Source organism: Bolinopsis microptera, chromosome 11 (assembly GCF_026151205.1).
Source record: "Bolinopsis microptera isolate Bmic1 chromosome 11, MBARI_Bmic_1.0, whole genome shotgun sequence".
NCBI classification, from domain to species: Eukaryota; Metazoa; Ctenophora; class Tentaculata; order Lobata; family Bolinopsidae; genus Bolinopsis; species Bolinopsis microptera.
Window position 1 is genome coordinate 17717738 of NC_087082.1, and position 19651 is coordinate 17737388.

Genomic DNA, 19651 nt, shown 5'->3' on the forward strand with positions numbered 1-19651 from the left:
ATTAATGATATTATTTAGCCAGTAAACCTTATCACGCGTTATTAATGATAATACTATTTAACCAGTACACCTTATCACGCGTTATTAATGATAATATTATTTAACCAGTAAACCTTATCACGCATTATTAATGATATTATTTAACCAGTACACCTTATCACGCGTTATTAATGATAATACTATTTAGCCAGTAAACCTTATCACGTGTTATTAATGATATTATTTAACCAGTGAACCTTATCACGCATTATTAATGATATTATTTAACCAGTGAACCTTATCACGCATTATTAATGATATTATTTAACCAGTACACCTTATCACGCGTTATTAATGATAATACTATTTAGCCAGTAAACCTTATCACGCATTATTAATGATATTATTTAACCAGTACACCTTATCACGCGTTATTAATGATAATACTATTTAGCCAGTAAACCTTATCACGCATTATTAATGATATTATTATTTAGCCAGTAAACCTTATCACGCATTATTAATGATATTATTATTTAGCCAGTAAACCTTATCACGCATTATTAATGATATTATTTAACCAGTACACCTTATCACGCATTATTAATGATATTATTTAACCAGTACACCTTATCACGCGTTATTAATGATAATACTATTTAGCCAGTACACCTTATCACGCATTATTAATGATATTATTATTTAGCCAGTAAACCTTATCACGCATTATTAATGATATTATTATTTAGCCAGTAAACCTTATCACGCATTATTAATGATATTATTATTTAGCCAGTAAACCTTATCACGCATTATTAATGATATTATTTAACCAGTAAACCTTATCACGCATTATTAATGATATTATTTAACCAGTACACCTTATCACGCATTATTAATGATATTATTTAACCAGTACACCTTATCACGCGTTATTAATGATAATACTATTTAGCCAGTACACCTTATCACGCATTATTAATGATATTATTATTTAGCCAGTAAACCTTATCACGCATTATTAATGATATTATTATTTAGCCAGTAAACCTTATCACGCATTATTAATGATATTATTTAACCAGTACACCTTATCACGCGTTATTAATGATAATACTATTTAGCCAGTAAACCTTATCACGCATTATTAATGATATTATTATTTAGCCAGTAAACCTTATCACGCATTATTAATGATATTATTATTTAGCCAGTAAACCTTATCACGCGTTATTAATGATAATACTATTTAACCAGTACACCTTATCACGCGTTATTAATGATAATATTATTTAACCAGTATACCTTATCACTCGCCAGATCTGCAGTTGAGCTCGACCAGATAATATCAATATAATCTAAAACCAATTTTTAAGTCAGTTACAATTAGCGAGCTCCTATGGTTTACTGTTAAATTCATAAACAGGATAATATTAAACATTAGCTGCGAGTGACTGTCTGTTTATTTACGCTATCTGTGCACTAAAAACTCGGAATTTTAACAGACGAACATTCGGACAAAAATTACATATTACCACAAACATAGAATTGAACTCTACCGGTTTGATTTTTTCTTAGCCATCATCTCCTTAGCGATTAAAGTCCTTGTTTATAATCATTTTTTCATATATAATTCCATAAAAAAAATTAATTCTATTTCAAGGTAATCGTCGACTTAAAGGAAAATGGCGTTTTGTTTTAACTCTTAATTTTGGGATTTGTTTGGATAACTGATCAAGAAACATCTAGAATACTAAAGATGTCAATTGTCAAGCTATCTTGATTCTTTGGACAATTAAAAACATGCCGTTCCCAAACAGTAAACACCTTGTTGTTTAAATCACAAAAATTACATTTATTTGGCTAGCTTTACATTCAGTGTCTTTTGATCTCAGATGGTTGATCGCTGATTTACTTTGTCATCAAAAGCCAGTAAGTAACTACAATCGTATACCATGCCTTCGGCTTGACTTCCTGATCGTAGATTTGAATAAATGAAATTAAAATAAATCATTGATAAATGAAATTTACCTGATCAGGTATGACTTGAACTGGAACCCATTTGTTAGTTGCTTTCGTTCGGTTCTTGTATTTCGATCGCAAGGAGCTCATTTTATCTTTTGGCTTGCTGAACTTCTTTTGTAGTTCACTGAAAATTCAGATAATCAATATAGTTATATTTCCAATTTGGTTGGTTCTCATAGTACAGTTTTGATATTTAATCGAGAAAGATTTGGTCGCACCAACTTATCACAATGCTGGCAAGCATTACCGTCGCCCTTATATTCACAACACTATTTACCCCCTAGATACGATTATATCCCCTTTATTGTTTTCCAGGCATTAAGACTCATCGAAAGTAGTTCAGCAGGTACATTTAAGTTCAAAACATTCTAATTCAATGTTGAAGATGACAGGAATAAGAAATAGTTATATGGAGGTTTTTAAGAAATTTGCGCAAAGACGCGCCAGCATGTTATACGAAATTAGGTAAAAAACCCAAAATCGCCATATTCAGGTGCCTTAAAAACCATGTTAAAATTGAGTTAGAGATCTGAAACTTTGCAGAGCGTCTAGACCTTGTCCATATCGCCTGTAAAAAAAATTTCATGTTTCAGGAGTATCGGGAAGTGGGTTTTCTGGAACCCCTGTTTTACAACAGATTGTCGTGAAGCTATATATGTATATATATGTATATATGTATTTGACCAAAACCCATAATCATGGGTAGAGTGAACCGCTGCCAGTGTCTCTCTTTTCCAAACAAAAGGAAATGATATTAATTTGAGGAACCGTCCGCAAATGCAAATTGATACCGAGAATGAAATCGGTCGCTCGCTTTTCCCATTTAATAAGCTTTATTACAATTCGTAAGCCGTGAATGAATGGGAAAAGCGAGCGACCGATTTCATTCTCGGTATCAATTTGCATTTGCGGACGGTTCCTCAAATTAATATCATTTCCTTTTGTTTGGAAAAGAGAGACACTGGCAGCGGTTCACTCTACCCATGATTATGGGTTTTGGTCAAATATCATCTCTTTTTGATTATAATGTCAGGATAATTTACACAGTCGAAACTTCATTTTAATAAGGAGATAATTTCAACGATTTCGAAATTCTGACTTTGAAAACGTTTCCTTGTGTTTAGGTAGGTATATCTGTCGATTACCGACTGAATATGGCACTTTTTACTCATTCAAGTTGGCATTAAATTCATATATAATGCCATTTAAATATCGTGGAAAGCAGAATATATTCGAAATCACGAATGAGCAAAATTCTCACCTTTCGCACGTGCAAACTTTGAGCGGACGTTGCGTGCGCATACAATATTGAATCACCGTAAATTTTTGCATAGTGGTATTTAATATATAGTTTGATAAGCATGCAAAGTTTCAGAAGATTTCAAAAAGAACTTGGATCACAACGGGACTCCAAAGTTGATAAAAATCGTGAAAATCAAAATTTTTAGTGATTTTAGCAATTTTCTATCAATTTGGGCGTGTCCCCACGTGTGCAACTTTTCGATTTTTAACTTTAAAATTAGCCTATAACACAATTTAAACCTTTAAGAAGCAAAATTGAGCTCCACAACCCAAGGGATGGCCCAACACCAGAGAATACTAATTTACAACTTTTGTGTTTTTATAAAATTATTCTTCAAAAAAGCACTAACTTCAATAGCAAATATCTTTATGAAGGAGCAAGGTAGGAAACTTTTCCGGTAGATTTTCGGAATGCTTGAACAATTATCTAAGATGAAAATGTCCTCAGATTTTGAATAAAATTACTCCTTAATGGTGTAAAATCGATTTGAAAAGTTGTTACTTTGTCAAAAATCAAGTTTTAAAAACACTTAATTTGATGACGTCATCAAGTGATGATGATGACGTTAAATTATTTTTTAATACAATGTAAACTAAAGCTTAAACGATTATCTTTAAAACCTGTGGTTCGAGATGACTGTATCGTTTATACTTTTGAATCTACGGACACTTAAATGTAGGCTACAATTGACTGCAAAAAGCGTCTATACTATACTTCACGACAATCTGTTGTAAAACAGGGGTTCCAGAAAACCCACTTGCCGATACTGCTGAAACATGAAATTTTGTTTACAGTCGATTTGGACAAGGTCTAGACGCCCTGCAAAGTTTCAGATCTCTAACTCAATTTTAACATGGTTTTTAAGGCACCTGAATATGGCGATTTTGGGTTTTTTACCTAATTTCGTATAACATGCTGGCGCGTATTTTGCGCAAATTTCTTAAAAACCTCCACATAACTATTTCTTATTCCTGTCATCTTTAACATTGAACTAGAATGTTTTGAACTTAAATATACCTGCTGAACTACTTTCGATGAGTCTTAATGCCTGGAAAACAATAAATGGGATATAATAGTATAGGGGGTAAATAGTATTGTGAATATAAGGGCGACGGTAATGCTTGCCAGCATTGTGATAGACGCTTTTTGCAGTCAATTGTAGCCTACATTTAAGTGTCCGTAGATTCAAAAGTATAAACGATACAGTCATCTCGAACCACAGGTTTTAAAGATAATTGTTTAAGCTTTAGTTTACATTGTATTGAAAAATAATTTAACGTCATCATCATCACTTGATGACGTCATCAAGTTAAGTGTTTTTAAAACTTGACTTTTGACAAAGTAACAACTTTTTAAATCGATTTTACACTATTAAGGAGTAATTTTATTCAAAATCTGAGGACATTTTCATCTTAGATAATTGTTCAAGCATTCCGAAAATCTACCGGAATAGTTTCCTACCTTGCTCCTTCATAAAGATATTTGCTATTGAAGTTAGTGCTTTTTTGAAGAATAATTTTATAAAAACACAAAAGTTGTGAATTAGTATTCTCTGGTGTTGGGCCATCCCTTGGGTTGTGGAGCTCAATTTTGCTTCTTAAAGGTGTAAATTGTGTTATAGGCTAGTTTTAAAGTTAAAAATCGAAAAGTTGCACACGTGGGGACACGCCCAAATTCATTTAAAATAGCTAAAATCGCTAAAAATTTTGATTTTCACGATTTTTATCAACTTTGGAGTCCCGTTGTGATCCAAGTTCTTTTTTAAATCTTCTGAAACTTTGCATGCTTATCAAACTATATATTAAATACCACTATGCAAAAATTTACGGTGATTCAATATTGTATGCGCACGCGACGTCCGCTCAAAGTTTGCACGTGCGAAAGGTGAGAAATTTGCTCATTCGTGATTTCGAACATATTCTGCTTTCCACAATATTTAAAATTAAATGGCATTATATATGAATTTAATGCCAACTTGAATGAGTAAAAAGTGCCATATTCAGTCGGTTATCGACAGAAATACCTAACTAAACACAAGGAAACGTTTTCAAAGGCAGAATTTCGAAATCGTCGAAATTACCTCCTTGTTAATGAAGTTTTGACTAGCTGTGTAAATTATCCTGACATTATAATCAAAAAGAGATGATATTTGACCAAAACCCATAATCATGGGTAGAGTGTACCGCTGCCAGTGTCTCTCTTTTCCAAACAAAAGGAAATGATATTAATTTGAGGAACAGTCCGCTAATGCAAATTGATACCGAGAATGAAATCGGTCGCTCGCTTTTTCCATTCGATCACGGCCTACGAATTGTAATAAAGCTTATTGATTTGAAAAAGCGAGCGACCGATTTCATTCTCGGTATCAATTTGCATTAGCGGACTGTTCCTCAAATTAATATCATTTCCTTTTGTTTGGAAAAGAGAGACACTGGCAGCGGTACACTCTACCCATGATTATGGGTTTTGGTCAAATATAATATATTATCACACTTTCGAGCCAAATTTAGCAGGAAAGCAGAATTGATATTACATGCCCCGATGGGGAGCACTGGCTCTCACCCGGGGGCATGAAATATCAATCAGTTACTCAGAGAGAGCCCGATATTCCCATCTAGGAACAAGGAGCCCACTCTCAACAACTGTTCTACTACTGCGAGGTACTGATTTAAATAAAGATTTAAATCAACAACCTTAAGTAGTCTATGACCGTTAATGCAATGATCAGATAAACTTTCCAGTATTAGGAAAAATTTATATTTGTACCTGGTTTTGAAAATATTTCCTTGTGTTTGAGATGCGTCAAGCAAAATAAAATTTTTTGTTGTAAAACTTTTTCAAGCTGTTCCCTTTTTATTGCACTTTATAGTTCAAAGCCTAATTAGGCTTCGGATGATGAAACAAAGTAAAAACTCCCTGGCTTGTACGAGCTTTAAGTGACTTAAGGTTATTGAAAACGAGATCAAAGTTTACAAGCAGACTTGAAAGTTTCACAAAGTTTTGGTACTTGTCAGCGATACAATCAATCAGGATAATTAATTTCCTTAATCGCTTACTTGAAATTAAAAAGGAAGTGTCAGAACAAACTACAGTCACCCTCACAAAAAATAGTAAACACTAGACGATGTTTGATTAATTCGAACGAAGAAAACACACAAAACAAAGCCAGATTTCAGCCATTTCAGACCTCAATTTTAACCCCCTCTGATCCCTTCTTTGAGCCATATTCCATATAGAAATTGTGCAGAAATTATACTTGGCTTTTCCAAACCGGTTTCGCCTAGATTAGCTTGCGAAATTCGTGGCTGATCTATAAACAGACTGATAAAGAGACTTATATGTAGATTCTGTACAATAAAGAGCGAAAATTCTATCCCAGGACTAGTTTCAACTGAATTTTAGTTAGTGCAAATAAGTGCAATAAAAACATCCTATAAAATATAATATTTATATAAATATATCAAGGGACGAATGACGTAACTTAATCAGCTAATCTGGTTATAAATTAGTCTGGGCACTGGGGCAAACAGGTCCGATGATTAATGTGCTGCCATTCATTAGACCAATTCAATATTGGTAACAGTACGGGTGAACTACCTGGCCATGACCAGGGTGGTTATAGGCTGGTGGAGTACTGCGTTCTAAAATGTTGAAGAGATACATTTGAATATTACAAATGTTCTGATAATTTCCAGTTCAAATAATTTCTAGCTCGAAGCAGATAATGGCAAATAATGGCAAGTAAAGATGAATACTGACTAAGAACTAAGCAGCATACTTGATAAAATTCTAAGTCAACGATTACAAGTTGCATTGATTAAATCATTCTGAAATAACAGACAATCAAGAATCAAGACGGACGATAATATTGTTGATGTAAATTAGGGAGTGTAGTGTATAATGTGGACTGATAAATAGACACTAATTATGACACCACAGCTCTATTCAAATACAAGAACTAGGAAATTCTTTCACCTCATCGTAGATACAGATTATACGATAAGAACTGTGATGTATAATCAACACTTAAACGGATGTTCTATACATTATACTGCATCTACAGTTTTAATGACTCTAAAAATATCTAATAGAAATAAAGTATTAGAATCACCTCACATCAATTGATTTGCAGGATGTAATTACGTATCAAACGCGCTCGCGGCGGAATATTCTAGACTCATAAGTACAAGACCCATAGGCGGAAAAAACATTAATATTCGATGCACTACGTACCAGAAAAAAGCAAATTGGGCGCGGCATACAGCATTCACTGTGTCATAAATGTGATACGGGAGATTCTAATTTCACGTATTGTAACTTTAATATCTGAAATACTAACTTATCGAGAGCTATATATAGCTTGGACATTATAAACATAAATAAGTTCGACATGTCTAGTTTTGCTTTGGTGAGATTTATAACTAACGTTTGATCAAATTCTGCTTTCCAGGCCAAATTTGGCTCCAAATAATGGCAAATAATGGCAAGTAAAGATGTATAGTGACTAAGAACTAAGCAGAATACTTGATAAAATTCTAAGTCAACGATTACAAGTTGCATTGATTAAATCATTCTGAAATAACAGACAATCAAGAATCAAGACGGACGATAATATTGTTGGTGTAAATTAGGGTGTGCAGTGTATAATGTGGACTGATAAATAGACAATCATGGCGCCAACCCTATTCAAATTTAACAACCAGGAAATTCTTTCACCTTATCGCAGATACAGATTATACGATAAGGACTGTGATGTATAATCAACACTTAAACGGATGTTCTATACATTATACTGCATCTACAGTTTTAATGACTCTAAAAATATCTAATAGAAATAAAGTATTAGAATCACCTCACATCAATTGATTTGCAGGATGTAATTACGTATCAAACGCGCTCGCGGCGGAATATTCTAGACTCATAAGTACAAGACCCATAGGCGGAAAAAACATTAATATTCGATGCACTACGTACCAGAAAAAAGCAAATTGGGCGCGGCATACAGCATTCACTGTGTCATAAATGTGAAACGCGAGATTCTAATTTCACGTATTGTAACTTTAATATCTGAAATACTAACTTATCGAGAGCTATATATAGCTTGGACATTATAAACATAAATAAGTTCGACATGTCTAGTTTTGCTTTGGTGAGATTTATAACTAACGTTTGATCAAATTCTGCTTTCCCGGCCAAATTTGGCTCCAAATAAAGTGTGATAAAACATTAATCACATGCCTTCTCATGCGATATCAACATTTTCAAAACTCGGCAAGCCTCGTGATTGAAAATGTCGATATAACCCTCGGCAAGCCTCGGGAAATATCGAAACTTTCGCTAACTCGGCAAGCCTCGTGGGCGAAAGTTTTGATATCGCATGAGAAGGCATGTGATAAATGTATAATATCTTATATATCCCCTCCCCATTCTAAACAGACAACATGTGACAGTATTTGCCTTCCTCCTATACCGCTCTGAACGATGCCATATTTGCCCATAATATCAATAAATTTCGTTTCCGAATCATAAACGTGTCCACTCTTAAAATTTAGCAACGTGGGCGATTAACTTAACCTGACATGCCTTTCGTTGGCTAATAACTTAATGAAGTTGTCACTGCAGTTGTCAGGTGACACGTACTATACGCTGCTGCTCATATCAAAATGTCAGACTCACCCGAAGATCTGCTTGTCAATCTTGACCACATCGGAGGGTTTAACCGTTCTGTTCCCAGGCCTCCCTCCTACTCCATGCTGTGCTGACAACCTCTCTGATATAGTCTGAGCCAGACTTGATATCGGGGATAACTGCTCATCTTCACTCTCGTCTCTCTCTTCCACGTGCAGCTCTCTGGTTGAGCCACCTATATTGTTTTGTAAGAAGAACAGTTGAGCTTCAAGGATCGGATCATTGTTGAAAGAAGATGGCGTGAGTTGAGTACCATGGAGACCAGCGTACGCGCTTTGTCGTCCAGGACGGTCCCCAGACGAAGCAGAGCGTTTCAGAGACCCTCTCTGTCCGGCTAGTGAGCCTCTCTGTCCGGCTAGTGGGTGTTGGACAATCTCTGATAACAGCCCTGTTGATAATACCATTCCGTCAGAATCATAATCGCAGCTTTTAGAGTTGATAAGGTGGGAGGTCTTGCTGGTTCCTTGAGGGGTGTAGTCTGAGAATGACGTGAGGGATCTAGCTGGTCTAATATCGTCCTCGTCCTCGTCCTCACATACCACCCTCTGAAAAGTAATATCACATTACTATTTATATTAGCATGGAGCTGACACACGTACATCGCAAGAGGTTAATCGCAGTTTATTATTATAGGTTTAACAGCTCAGTTGGGCTTCTGAAGCAGCACCGTGCACTAGCTAATCAGTCTCCGTTTATCTAATCACGATTTAATTATCTTAATTATCTTAATTATAAGATAAAAATAAGCTTTATTAAATCGACTGCTCCAATCAAAAGAAGAGTTTTATTTTCTATTAAACATGCCGGGCGCACTTAGTTATTAATCTTTTAATTTCTTATATATTTTTATGATTCATACAATATCATACAAATATTTTTCGTTTAGAAGGCATTGTTCATACGCCATACTTTCGACTTTGGTCTATGACTTGCGTAATCCATTATCCAAGTCTATATTTATTCTCTATCTCTTCGAAAGTTTTGGTGACGAATGGACACTATACAAATTCCTCAACAGAACGTTTACTCGTCAGAACAAAAGAAGAAATGTATATTTAAATGTATTTATTGTATATATAATTAATCTACTGAAATAATAACACATATCATATACGTTATGCGTGTATTGACTTCTTTAACAGTTGTGCCCTCTCAACACTTCTATTCTATTTGTTTTCTTCTCGTGCGAGTTACATTCCAAGTAGGTATTATGATATTCTGATTTCAGGTATGAGACTTAGACTGATCACCGTACAAATTCAGAATGCCTTTTTTTATTTTCGTCTATCGTTTAAAATGCCGATTTTTTGTAAGATCAGGTTTTATCAATTACCTCCTGACGAGTATAATCTTTAAATACAAATTTTATCCACAACAGAAGACTTGAAATTAATTAAAACATATAATTTAAGTGGAAAATGATTGTACGATTTTGAAATGAAAGTCAATGAAACCACTGTTTTATATAATACTAGAGGTCGGTGCACTTAATATATGTCCAAGGTATTTTGAGATAAGAAGAGGCGTGGTATCTACCACAAGCAATAGCCTAACTAAAGTTTTACTGCCCGGAGAGACCTACTATTGGTGTAGAGCCTAACTAAAGTTTTGCTGCCCGGAGAGACCTACTATTGGTGTAGAGCCTAACTAAAGTTTTGCTGCCCGGAGAGACCTACTATTGGTGTAGAGCCTAACTAAAGTTTTGCTGCCCGGAGAGACCTACTATTGGTGTAGAGCCTAACTAAAGTTTTGTTGCCCGGAGAAACGAGAGACCTTCTATTGGTGTAGAGCCTAACTAAAGTTTTGCTGCCCGGAGAGACCTACTATTGGTGTAGAGCCTAACTAAAGTTTTGCTGCCCGGAGAGACCTACTATTGGTGTAGCCTAACTAAAGTTTTGCTGCCCGGAGAGACCTACTATTGGTGTAGAGCCCAACTAAAGTTTTGCTGCCCGGAGAGACCTACTATTGGAGTAGCCTAACTAAAGTTTTGCTGCCCGGAGAGACCTACTATTGGTGTAGAGCCTAACTAAAGTTTTGTTGCCCGGAGAGACCTACTATTGGTGTAGAGCCTAACTAAAGTTTTGCTGCCCGGAGAGACCTACTATTGGTGTAGAGCCTAACTAAAGTTTTGCTGCCCGAAGAGACCTACTATTGGTGTAGACTCGATAGCCTAACTAAAGTTTTACTGCCCGGAGAGACCTACTTTTGGTGTAGAGCCTAACTAAAGTTTTACTGCCCGGAGAGACCTACTATAGTGTATAATAATACACTAATAGTAACAAATTAGGTCATGTTATCCAGATCCGAGGCATCTGTTGACAGATGGGTTTGTTGATAGTTCTATATGTTTTTATCCTGTATTGAGTCTGCTTGTTAGGTATTAGTAAGGTATAATTAGGTATTAGTAAGGTATAATTATATCACGCACCGGTGGACCTTTGGTTATCGGAGGTCGTGTTTTAGTGTCATGAAGCTGCTTATTATGTCCTGCATTGGTATGCATAGTACATTTTTTCTTTCCTATTTTTCTAGAGAGAAAAGTTCTGACTTACCTTAGGACTTCGGCGGTCGTGATTTTTGTCATGCTGTTTATTATGTTTATGTTCATCAAAGATTAACCATGATAAGACGGTATGCCGTGGCAGCCTTTTCTCTCTTAAGTTCTCTTGAAGTATGGGTTGAGAACTCCATCTTGCCTTGTTTACTATCTATAGACACTATGGCTGTCTTCACGAGACATACCTCAGTCCTGATCCAGTAAGGAGGACGTAATAGGAAATCTCACCTTTCATTGGGTTCCACGCCCATGAAACCCCCAGGTTAACATAACTGAGCTTGTCAATCTAGAAGGCTACAAATCGAGCCTTAGAAAACATACGGTCTATCATCACTTTATTAAAAAAGATATTGTGTCTTGGTGTGATAATATTTTGGTATTTTGTTCCTGACGTACTGCTTTTTACGAGCTTTATGGGGTATCTTATTATCTTATAACCTGTACAAATACCCAATTACTTTTACAATATATACCATTATTTTGATTTCTGCTTGTTTATGAATTACTTTACCGGTAGTTGAGAGCAGGCTCGCAACAGTTAAGTTTCCGACAGATACAGCCATATAAATATTTAAACGAAGTCTTACTTCAGCTCGTACCGGGAAATACCGAAATATAACATTTTAAAAACTGTCAAAACAATCGACTTCATGAAACTTGAGCTTAACGGTGATAAAAAGCATGTGAAATGTGAAATTACCGGTATGGGTGGCAGTATAGGTTTGTTCAATGCTTCGTACAGAGTGTCGTACTCTTCGTCACTGTCACCATCTGCATCTGAGGGGGTACTTGTCAGTTTCCACGAGAAAACAATCAACACAATGGTATTGTAACAATATGTACTACTAAAAGGTAACAAGAGAAACGTGTCAGCTGGATACGGTAAAAATAAGGCTGTTCACACAAAGTTTCTAAAGTGTGTAGGGAATCAGTAAGGATTCTTGAAGGGTTCAATATTGACTAGGTCTTCACTCTTCAGGCTGCGCTACACTTTTTAACTCGCCGAGGCATGAAATGTGTTGCATTGCTGATTGCATCTACATTGCATCTACATTGCATCTACATTGCATCTACATTGCATCTACATTGGATTGCATCTACATTGCATCTACATTGGATTGCATCTACATTGCATCTACATTGGATTGCATCTACATTGCATCTACATTGGATTGCATCTACATTGCATCTACATTGGATTGCATCTACATTGCATCTACATTGCATCTACATTGCATCTACATTGCATCTACATTGCATCTACATTGCATCTACATTTCATCTACATTGGTTCAATAATTTGTTTCCTTGACGCGTATAAATAATATTTTGTTGCGAATCTGAACTGTAAAACACTGAAGATTGTCGATTAAAAAAGCAAAATTTTCTTGGTTTCTATTTTTAGTTTGTATGAACTATTGTCTTGAACTTAGATACTAAAGTGTTTGTTTTTTTTTTCATATCATTGTTTTATCGCATGAACAACTACAAGGATATAAACATTTAGCTTGTTATTTATCAAGTTTAGATATTTCACAGTCGTGAAACTGCACTGATCAGCTCAGCTTGATCAATTGTCTATTGTTAATTGAGCCTTTGATATAATTGGGCATATTATGGTAACAAGCTCTCGCAGCCCTTTGACCTCGATATATATATAATAACACAAGCGACTATTGACTAATTTTTAACGAATAGTTGAACACATTTTTCAGACTTAATCCTGTTTGATGATACTGTTGCGTATTTATATAGGAGCATATACAGACATTATCAATTATCATGAATATGGTACATCACCCAATAATGAAAATATGCTTCAGTCGGTGCAATGTGAATACTTCGGGTCAAATTATTTGTAATGGAGCTATTTCGAGAGCTAAGGTAATGTTATTCCGATATATAAGTTGTTTAAACCACCAGTCTACGGTTTTTAAATCCGAGTTGTTAGGTGGGAGTTATATAGCATGATTATAAAGCAGGCCCATACATACATATTATACACAGTTCATACATACGCAGTTTATTTGTCCGCCTTTATTTGTCCGCCTTTATTTGTCCGCCTTTATTTGTCCGCCTTTATTTGTCCACCTATATTTGTCCGCCTTTATTTGTCCGCATTTATTTGTCCGCCTTTATTTGTCCACCTATATTTGTCCGCATTTATTTGTCCGCCTTTATTTGTCCGCATTTATTTGTCCGCCCTTTATTTGTCAGCCTATATTTGTCCGCCTTTATTTGTCCGCATTTATTTGTCCGCCTTTATTTTTCCGCCTTTATTTGTCCGCCTATATTTGTCCGCCTTTATTTGTCCGCCTTTATTTGTCCGCCTTTATTTGTCCACCTTTATTTGTCCGCCTATATTTAGCCACCTATATTTGTCCGCCTATATTTAGCCGCCTATATTTGTCCGCCTAAATTTAGCCGTCTTTATTTAACCGCCTTTATTTGTTCGCCTTTATTTGTCCGCCTATATTTGTCCGCCTTTATTTGTCCGCCTTTATTTGTCCACCTTTATTTGTCCACCTTTATTTGTCCGCCTATATTTAGCCACCTATATTTGTCCGCCTATATTTAGCCGCCTATATTTGTCCGCCTAAATTTAGCCGTCTTTATTTAACCGCCTTTATTTGTTCGCCTATATTTGTCCGCATATATTTGTCCACCTTTATTTGTCCGCCTCTATTTGTCCTCCTTCAGCTATCTAATTGCCATCAGTTATCAAGCTGGTTTATCTCACGCTTGACCTTTCACCACTATAGCGAATATCTCCCACGAGAACAAACAGTTTCCCAATCCGAGGGGTTGGGCAACTTCGTCGATGCCCATGTCCATTCGACCAAATGGCCATAATAAAGCATTCGACACAGCCAAAAAAGTTTCAAAAGTATATTCGCTTTTGTTGGCTGGTAACTGTTGACCGTAAGTCTTGTATTTAGATATGGGTACACGTATAAATCTACATCTGTACTAGTACCTTGGTCGAACTATGATTGGAAAAGTTTGCTTAAAATGAGTTTAAAGTAAAGCTAAACACTAAACAGTGCTATTTTTACTCACAAAGATTTAACTAATAGACCATTAGACAATATTAGTCACGATTATCATGATCATTTGATTCATATCATTACATAACCTACGATAACATGTAACCATACAATTACACGATTACAAATGTAGATGCAGAGGACCGTTAATTAAAACTGTCAACTAACCGTTAACTGTGCCTGAAACTGTCCGATTCCGGCCGGTTTAATCAGTAGAAAAGATAAGGTAATGAGTCATTACTACTTACTAGTGGCTTGTTCATTTGTTATCGACAGTAAACAGCAGCGGCTCAGGGTCCGTCATTCGCCAGTACTTAATAATAACCAGAGAAGTACCGGTGTGAACTTGTCTACGTAGTATCTTAGGAGCCATCGAAACTAAAGTCATGACTATTTATTATGTGAGTAATGAGTATATGCAAAGAACAGTGTTGAAGGTTGATGCAGTTCACTAGTTTGTAAGTTTTTATAAGTACTATAATTATTTCTGTTGTTACTAAATATTTACCTGCGTAATTATGCATGCTATGTTTAATATATCCTTTCTTGTAAACTGCATACTACGTACTTAATGAACGCATGAATATTGTTTATATGATACTTATCAAGGCTCGGCAAGTTCACACTTATTTAAGAAACTTAGTGGTATCGTTTACAGTAAAACATGTTTGACGACGTCGGGAAATGCTATGTTGTACAAAATCATATCGCCGTTCACAATTCAACAGGTCGGGTACTAATAAACTTATCATAATGAAGTTAAGGAATAAGGTAAGGCTGGCGCAGAGCTTGGCACACGGTGCAGCTATAATAATTTACACATATAGCAGTTAAAACAAGTAGAAAAACAATTAAAAAGGACTAACCAAAGCTAGTAGTTCTGAGTAGATGTCGTGTGACAGTAGGGGTGGTAGGTTGAGGAGTTGGAGTATCTCTGAAGGGATAGGGAGGTTCAGGAGTCTCGTATCCCGGGACATCAGGGTCATCATCAACATCCAGTAGTTCATCAATACCCGCTAACACTTCATCAATCTCAGAGATTTCATCATCAGCAGCTTCAGAAGCAGCTGTTGTGTCGTACGGTGGAGGTGCTATGAAGGAGAAGTCAGGCGTATTTTCCATGTACTTCTCCATGTTGTCGGTGATAAAGTTGATTATTGCCGATTCAGAGCTTGAATCTCGTGGAGACACCTCCTGATCACCATTTTGGGACACGTTTCTCATCTGAAGTTGGGGCACTTCGTCTGGCTCTGCTCTAAGGAGAAGCTCTTCTGGGGCATCAACCTCATCGAAGAAGTTATCCAAATCATCCAACAAATTGTCGTCACCAGGTTCATTTGCAGCCATCAGCAGCTCAGCTTCGGAGATCAAAGAATCTATCTCCTCAGTGATGTCTCTTTCAAACTCATCGTCATCGTATAAGAAATCTTCGTCTAGAGGTTCAGGAAGATCGATACCAAGATCTTCAATAACTTCTATATCTCCTCCAATCGCATCTATCATATCGATTGCTCTTTCAATGCTGGGTAGATTCTCAATATCTTGCACCTTTCTGATAGATCTGCCATCTTCGCTAAAAGAGTCTTCAACGACAACCAAAGAATCCTGTCTTTCGGATTCATCAGACTCATGGATGCTATCGGGGATAGACTCAAGGCCCGGCATGTCGTCCTCAGAGTCACGGAAATTCATGTCTACGATATGGACAAACTGGTCTTCATCTTCTTTTTTACTTTTCTCAAGGACTTCAGGTTCTTCAAGAATATCTTCAAGAATCTCCTCTGCTTTTGGTTTTACTATGGCTTCCTCAATTTGAGCTTCTACAATTTGAACTACTTCAATTTGAACTTCTTCAATTTGAACTTCTTCAATTTGAGCTTCTATAATTTGAGCTTCTTCAGTTTGAGCTTCTTCAATTTGAGGTTCCTGGATTTGAGTTTCTTCAATCTGAGCTTCTTCAGTTTGAACTTCTTCAATTTGAGCTTCCTCGATTTTAGTTTCTTCGATTTGAGCATCTTCAATTTGGTTCTCTACGACTTGAGCTTCTTCGACTTGAGGTTCTTCAATTTGAGGTTTCTGGATTTGAGCTTCATCGATTTGAGATTCCATAACTTTAGCTCCTAAAATGTTAGCTTCCAGTTGCACAATTCTAGTTTTCACAATTCGAGTTTTCTCAATTTGGCTTATTTCCCTTTGAGCTGCGTAAAATTGAGCGTCCACTATTTCAGCTCTTTCGCTTTGACTCTCTTCACTTTGGCCTTCTTCACTTTGAGTTTCTTCGATTTTATCTTCTTCAATTCGAGCTTCGTCTATTTGACCTTCGTCTATTTGAGCCTCCTCCAGAATAGGTATCTCTGAAATGGCTGGTCGAATTTCTTCAGTAGTGCCCTTGTAACTATTTACAATCTCATCAGAATCTAGAACAGTGTTGCTATAAACTTTGATGTCAAAGTTGTCGGCGTTTTCAGAGCTATCATTCCCTTCAATATCATCTTCAGTCACGTCAAAAATCATGCCGTTTATATCTCCTTCAGCAGCTTCGGAAGAAGACTCTTGTTGAGGTGAATCTTTGGCAGCCAAGAAACTGGATTCATTACAGTAGAAAGTTATGACAGATCCTTGATGGACCATCATTGGAGTGTGTCTCTCCTCAATCTGACCTTTCAGTTTCGAAGTTGCAGAGATATGTTTTTCTGATGTTTTCGACCGATCGTTATGGAAAACAAATTTGTCGGGGTTTGTCTCGCTTTCGCTATCTTCTTCAATGGAGTCATCAACGACAACAAACGGTTCCTGGTCTGGCGCAGTAGCAACTTCTTTATCAAGTCCACTCATTCCGTCATTCGACTTCGGCAATTCTATCGTTCCAAACTCAGCAGTGTCGACCGATGCTGAATCCTCTCTTCTTCTTATAGAGTCTTCAATCTCTTGCTTCGTTACAGCAGAAACATCAACCCCAGGGTTGTAAAACGAAATTATATCTGGAAACTCTTCAGTGACGACCAGTACCGAGTTGCTCTTCCTTAGCTCGGGTTGTGATTGGGAATGGGATGGCGCTGTAGCTATAATATTGTGGGTAGGTAATCTAGGTATATCGGGTAGATCACTTCGATTACTAAATACTTTGATATCACTGTTGGTAGTGTCTTGGGTATCGATTGCGTCATCTTCACAATGAATGTCTGGCAAATCTATGTGTATTACATCGTCTGTTCTGGGCATTTCGTGGGGATCTTCGGTATCTGATGCTTCCACATTCGAAACTTCTAAAGCTTCCAAAAAGCTTTCTTCAGAACTGTAAAATGAGATGACAGATCCCTGATGAATCATCAACGGTGTTTTCCTCTTTCCAGAAGAATGTTTTGGTGTCGAAGTCGCAATAGTACTAACGGGTACTGTACTAGCGGATACTGAACGATCATTCTCGAATACGAATTGATCGGGATTGTTTACGGACGTATCCTCATCTTTGGGGGATTTGAGCTCCTCTTCATCAGCTTCAGCTTCATCTGAACATTGCTCGTCTTGAGCTATTACCGGTTCAGTATCGTATGCCTGAAGGAGACTTTCTTCGCTATTGTAAAAGGAGATGATGTCCGAAAAGTTGAGGGAAATATACGGTTTTCGAAAATCGGATTGCGATCTCGGGGGTGGGACTGACAAAGAATATCTCAGCTTCCGGGGAGTCTCGGTCTTTGTTTCAGTCTGAAGGAAACTGATGATATCTTTGTTGTTCGACTCATTCTCTTTGTTACTTCCATCAGAAGTATTACAGTCAGGGGTCGTCTCTCCTACTGTCTCTGTAGGCACATATCCATCAGACCCAGCCTCATTCTCCTCTTCCAATGTCTTCTGTCGGCCTATCTCAGTTAGGAAGAATGTGATGACATCTTTCTTGTTAGGGGAAACATAAGGGCTAGTCAAGTCTGCTGTCTCAATCTCAAGAGGTTTCTCAGCCGATTCCATATCTACAGACGATTCAATACAAGAGGGAGCGGCAGCAAAAGAAATGATGTCCTGGTTCGCACCTACATCCTCAGTCAGCGAATCCTCATCATAACAATCCTCGTTATTTGGCAGGTTCTCTTTGTCAAGGCTTCGATCGTTTACTAACGACTCGTACTTTTCAATTAAAGTAGGTGAGATGTAGCCGTCGCATGAGTTGCTAAAAAGGAAGCTGCCCCCTAGAACAACAGGCCGGCCCGGCGTGGATGCGTCCTGAAAAGAGCGGCTCATTTACAAGTTGTTGGCAATGTGTCGGATACATGGTGGGGCAGATGGGGTACCCGGTTAGTATTGGTGGGGCTAACGACTGTCATGTGTAATCGATCTAACACGAAGTTGGACACCAAGCTAAACGAAAAGTACACTAAAACCTAAACGCCCTTATGCAAGACCCCCTGGCAGGGTCACTCTGCAGGTTGCCATGGCAACCAGGATAGCGAATGATTTTACTACGCTCATTAACAGATTTGGTGGCGGTTAGGCAAGTAATTTGATACATGATAGTGGGGAGAAGAATAGCTCGAAACATGAGGTATTGAAGTGCTAACTGGATAAAAGAGGGGCGTGCGGTGGCATTTAGAAATTGCTCTGTATCATATTCCAAGTGGCAGTTAGAAAACTGCTCTGTATTTTGACTTAGTCCGAGTCGACAGAGCAATACTTCGATAGTTATGATATACCGTTGGTGATGGGAGTTAAGGGAAAATTAATTCTTACATGCATCCCAGTAGATAATCATACGTAAAAACAAGTCTAACTTTGCAATTAGTTGATTTTCCAGACATAAACTTGAAGTAAAATTACTGAACATTAATGAGCTGCGCCGGTTGCGCAATTTTGCAAAACTTAACGTAAATATTAATAAACAACAACTACATGAAACTACATGCCAATAAAATACAGTTGGACACTGTCAATAACCATTACGGGAAGAAACAACAGAAACACATACAATATCACCTCTCTGGCAGTGAATGGTTCCCTCATAAAGATATTGAACAGAATCACAGTACTACATTCATAACGTCCTGTTCTTATCAAACAACC

General features: G+C 36.9%; 2 protein-coding genes across 4 annotated transcripts in view; one reads left to right on the forward strand and one right to left on the reverse strand.

Moving 5' to 3' along the window:
* LOC134823189 (polyunsaturated fatty acid 5-lipoxygenase-like) overlaps nt 1-19651 on the forward strand; it is a 1185970-nt gene that overhangs the window by 164317 nt on the left and 1002002 nt on the right. The gene's annotated exons all lie outside the window — the stretch shown is intronic.
* LOC134823171 (uncharacterized) overlaps nt 1-19651 on the reverse strand; it is a 45727-nt gene that overhangs the window by 20053 nt on the left and 6023 nt on the right. For all 3 annotated transcript variants that reach the window (XR_010161254.1, XM_063834522.1, XM_063834521.1), the window contains exons 4-7: nt 15466-18817; nt 12253-12329; nt 8984-9540; nt 2011-2128 (exon numbers count right to left, since the gene is read on the reverse strand). Coding sequence is in view for 2 of the 3 variants with exons in the window: in XM_063834522.1 (XP_063690592.1) it covers nt 2011-2128; nt 8984-9540; nt 12253-12329; nt 15466-18817 (4104 nt within the window). In the remaining variant the exon portion in view is untranslated. The remainder of the gene's footprint in view (nt 1-2010; nt 2129-8983; nt 9541-12252; nt 12330-15465; nt 18818-19651) is intronic.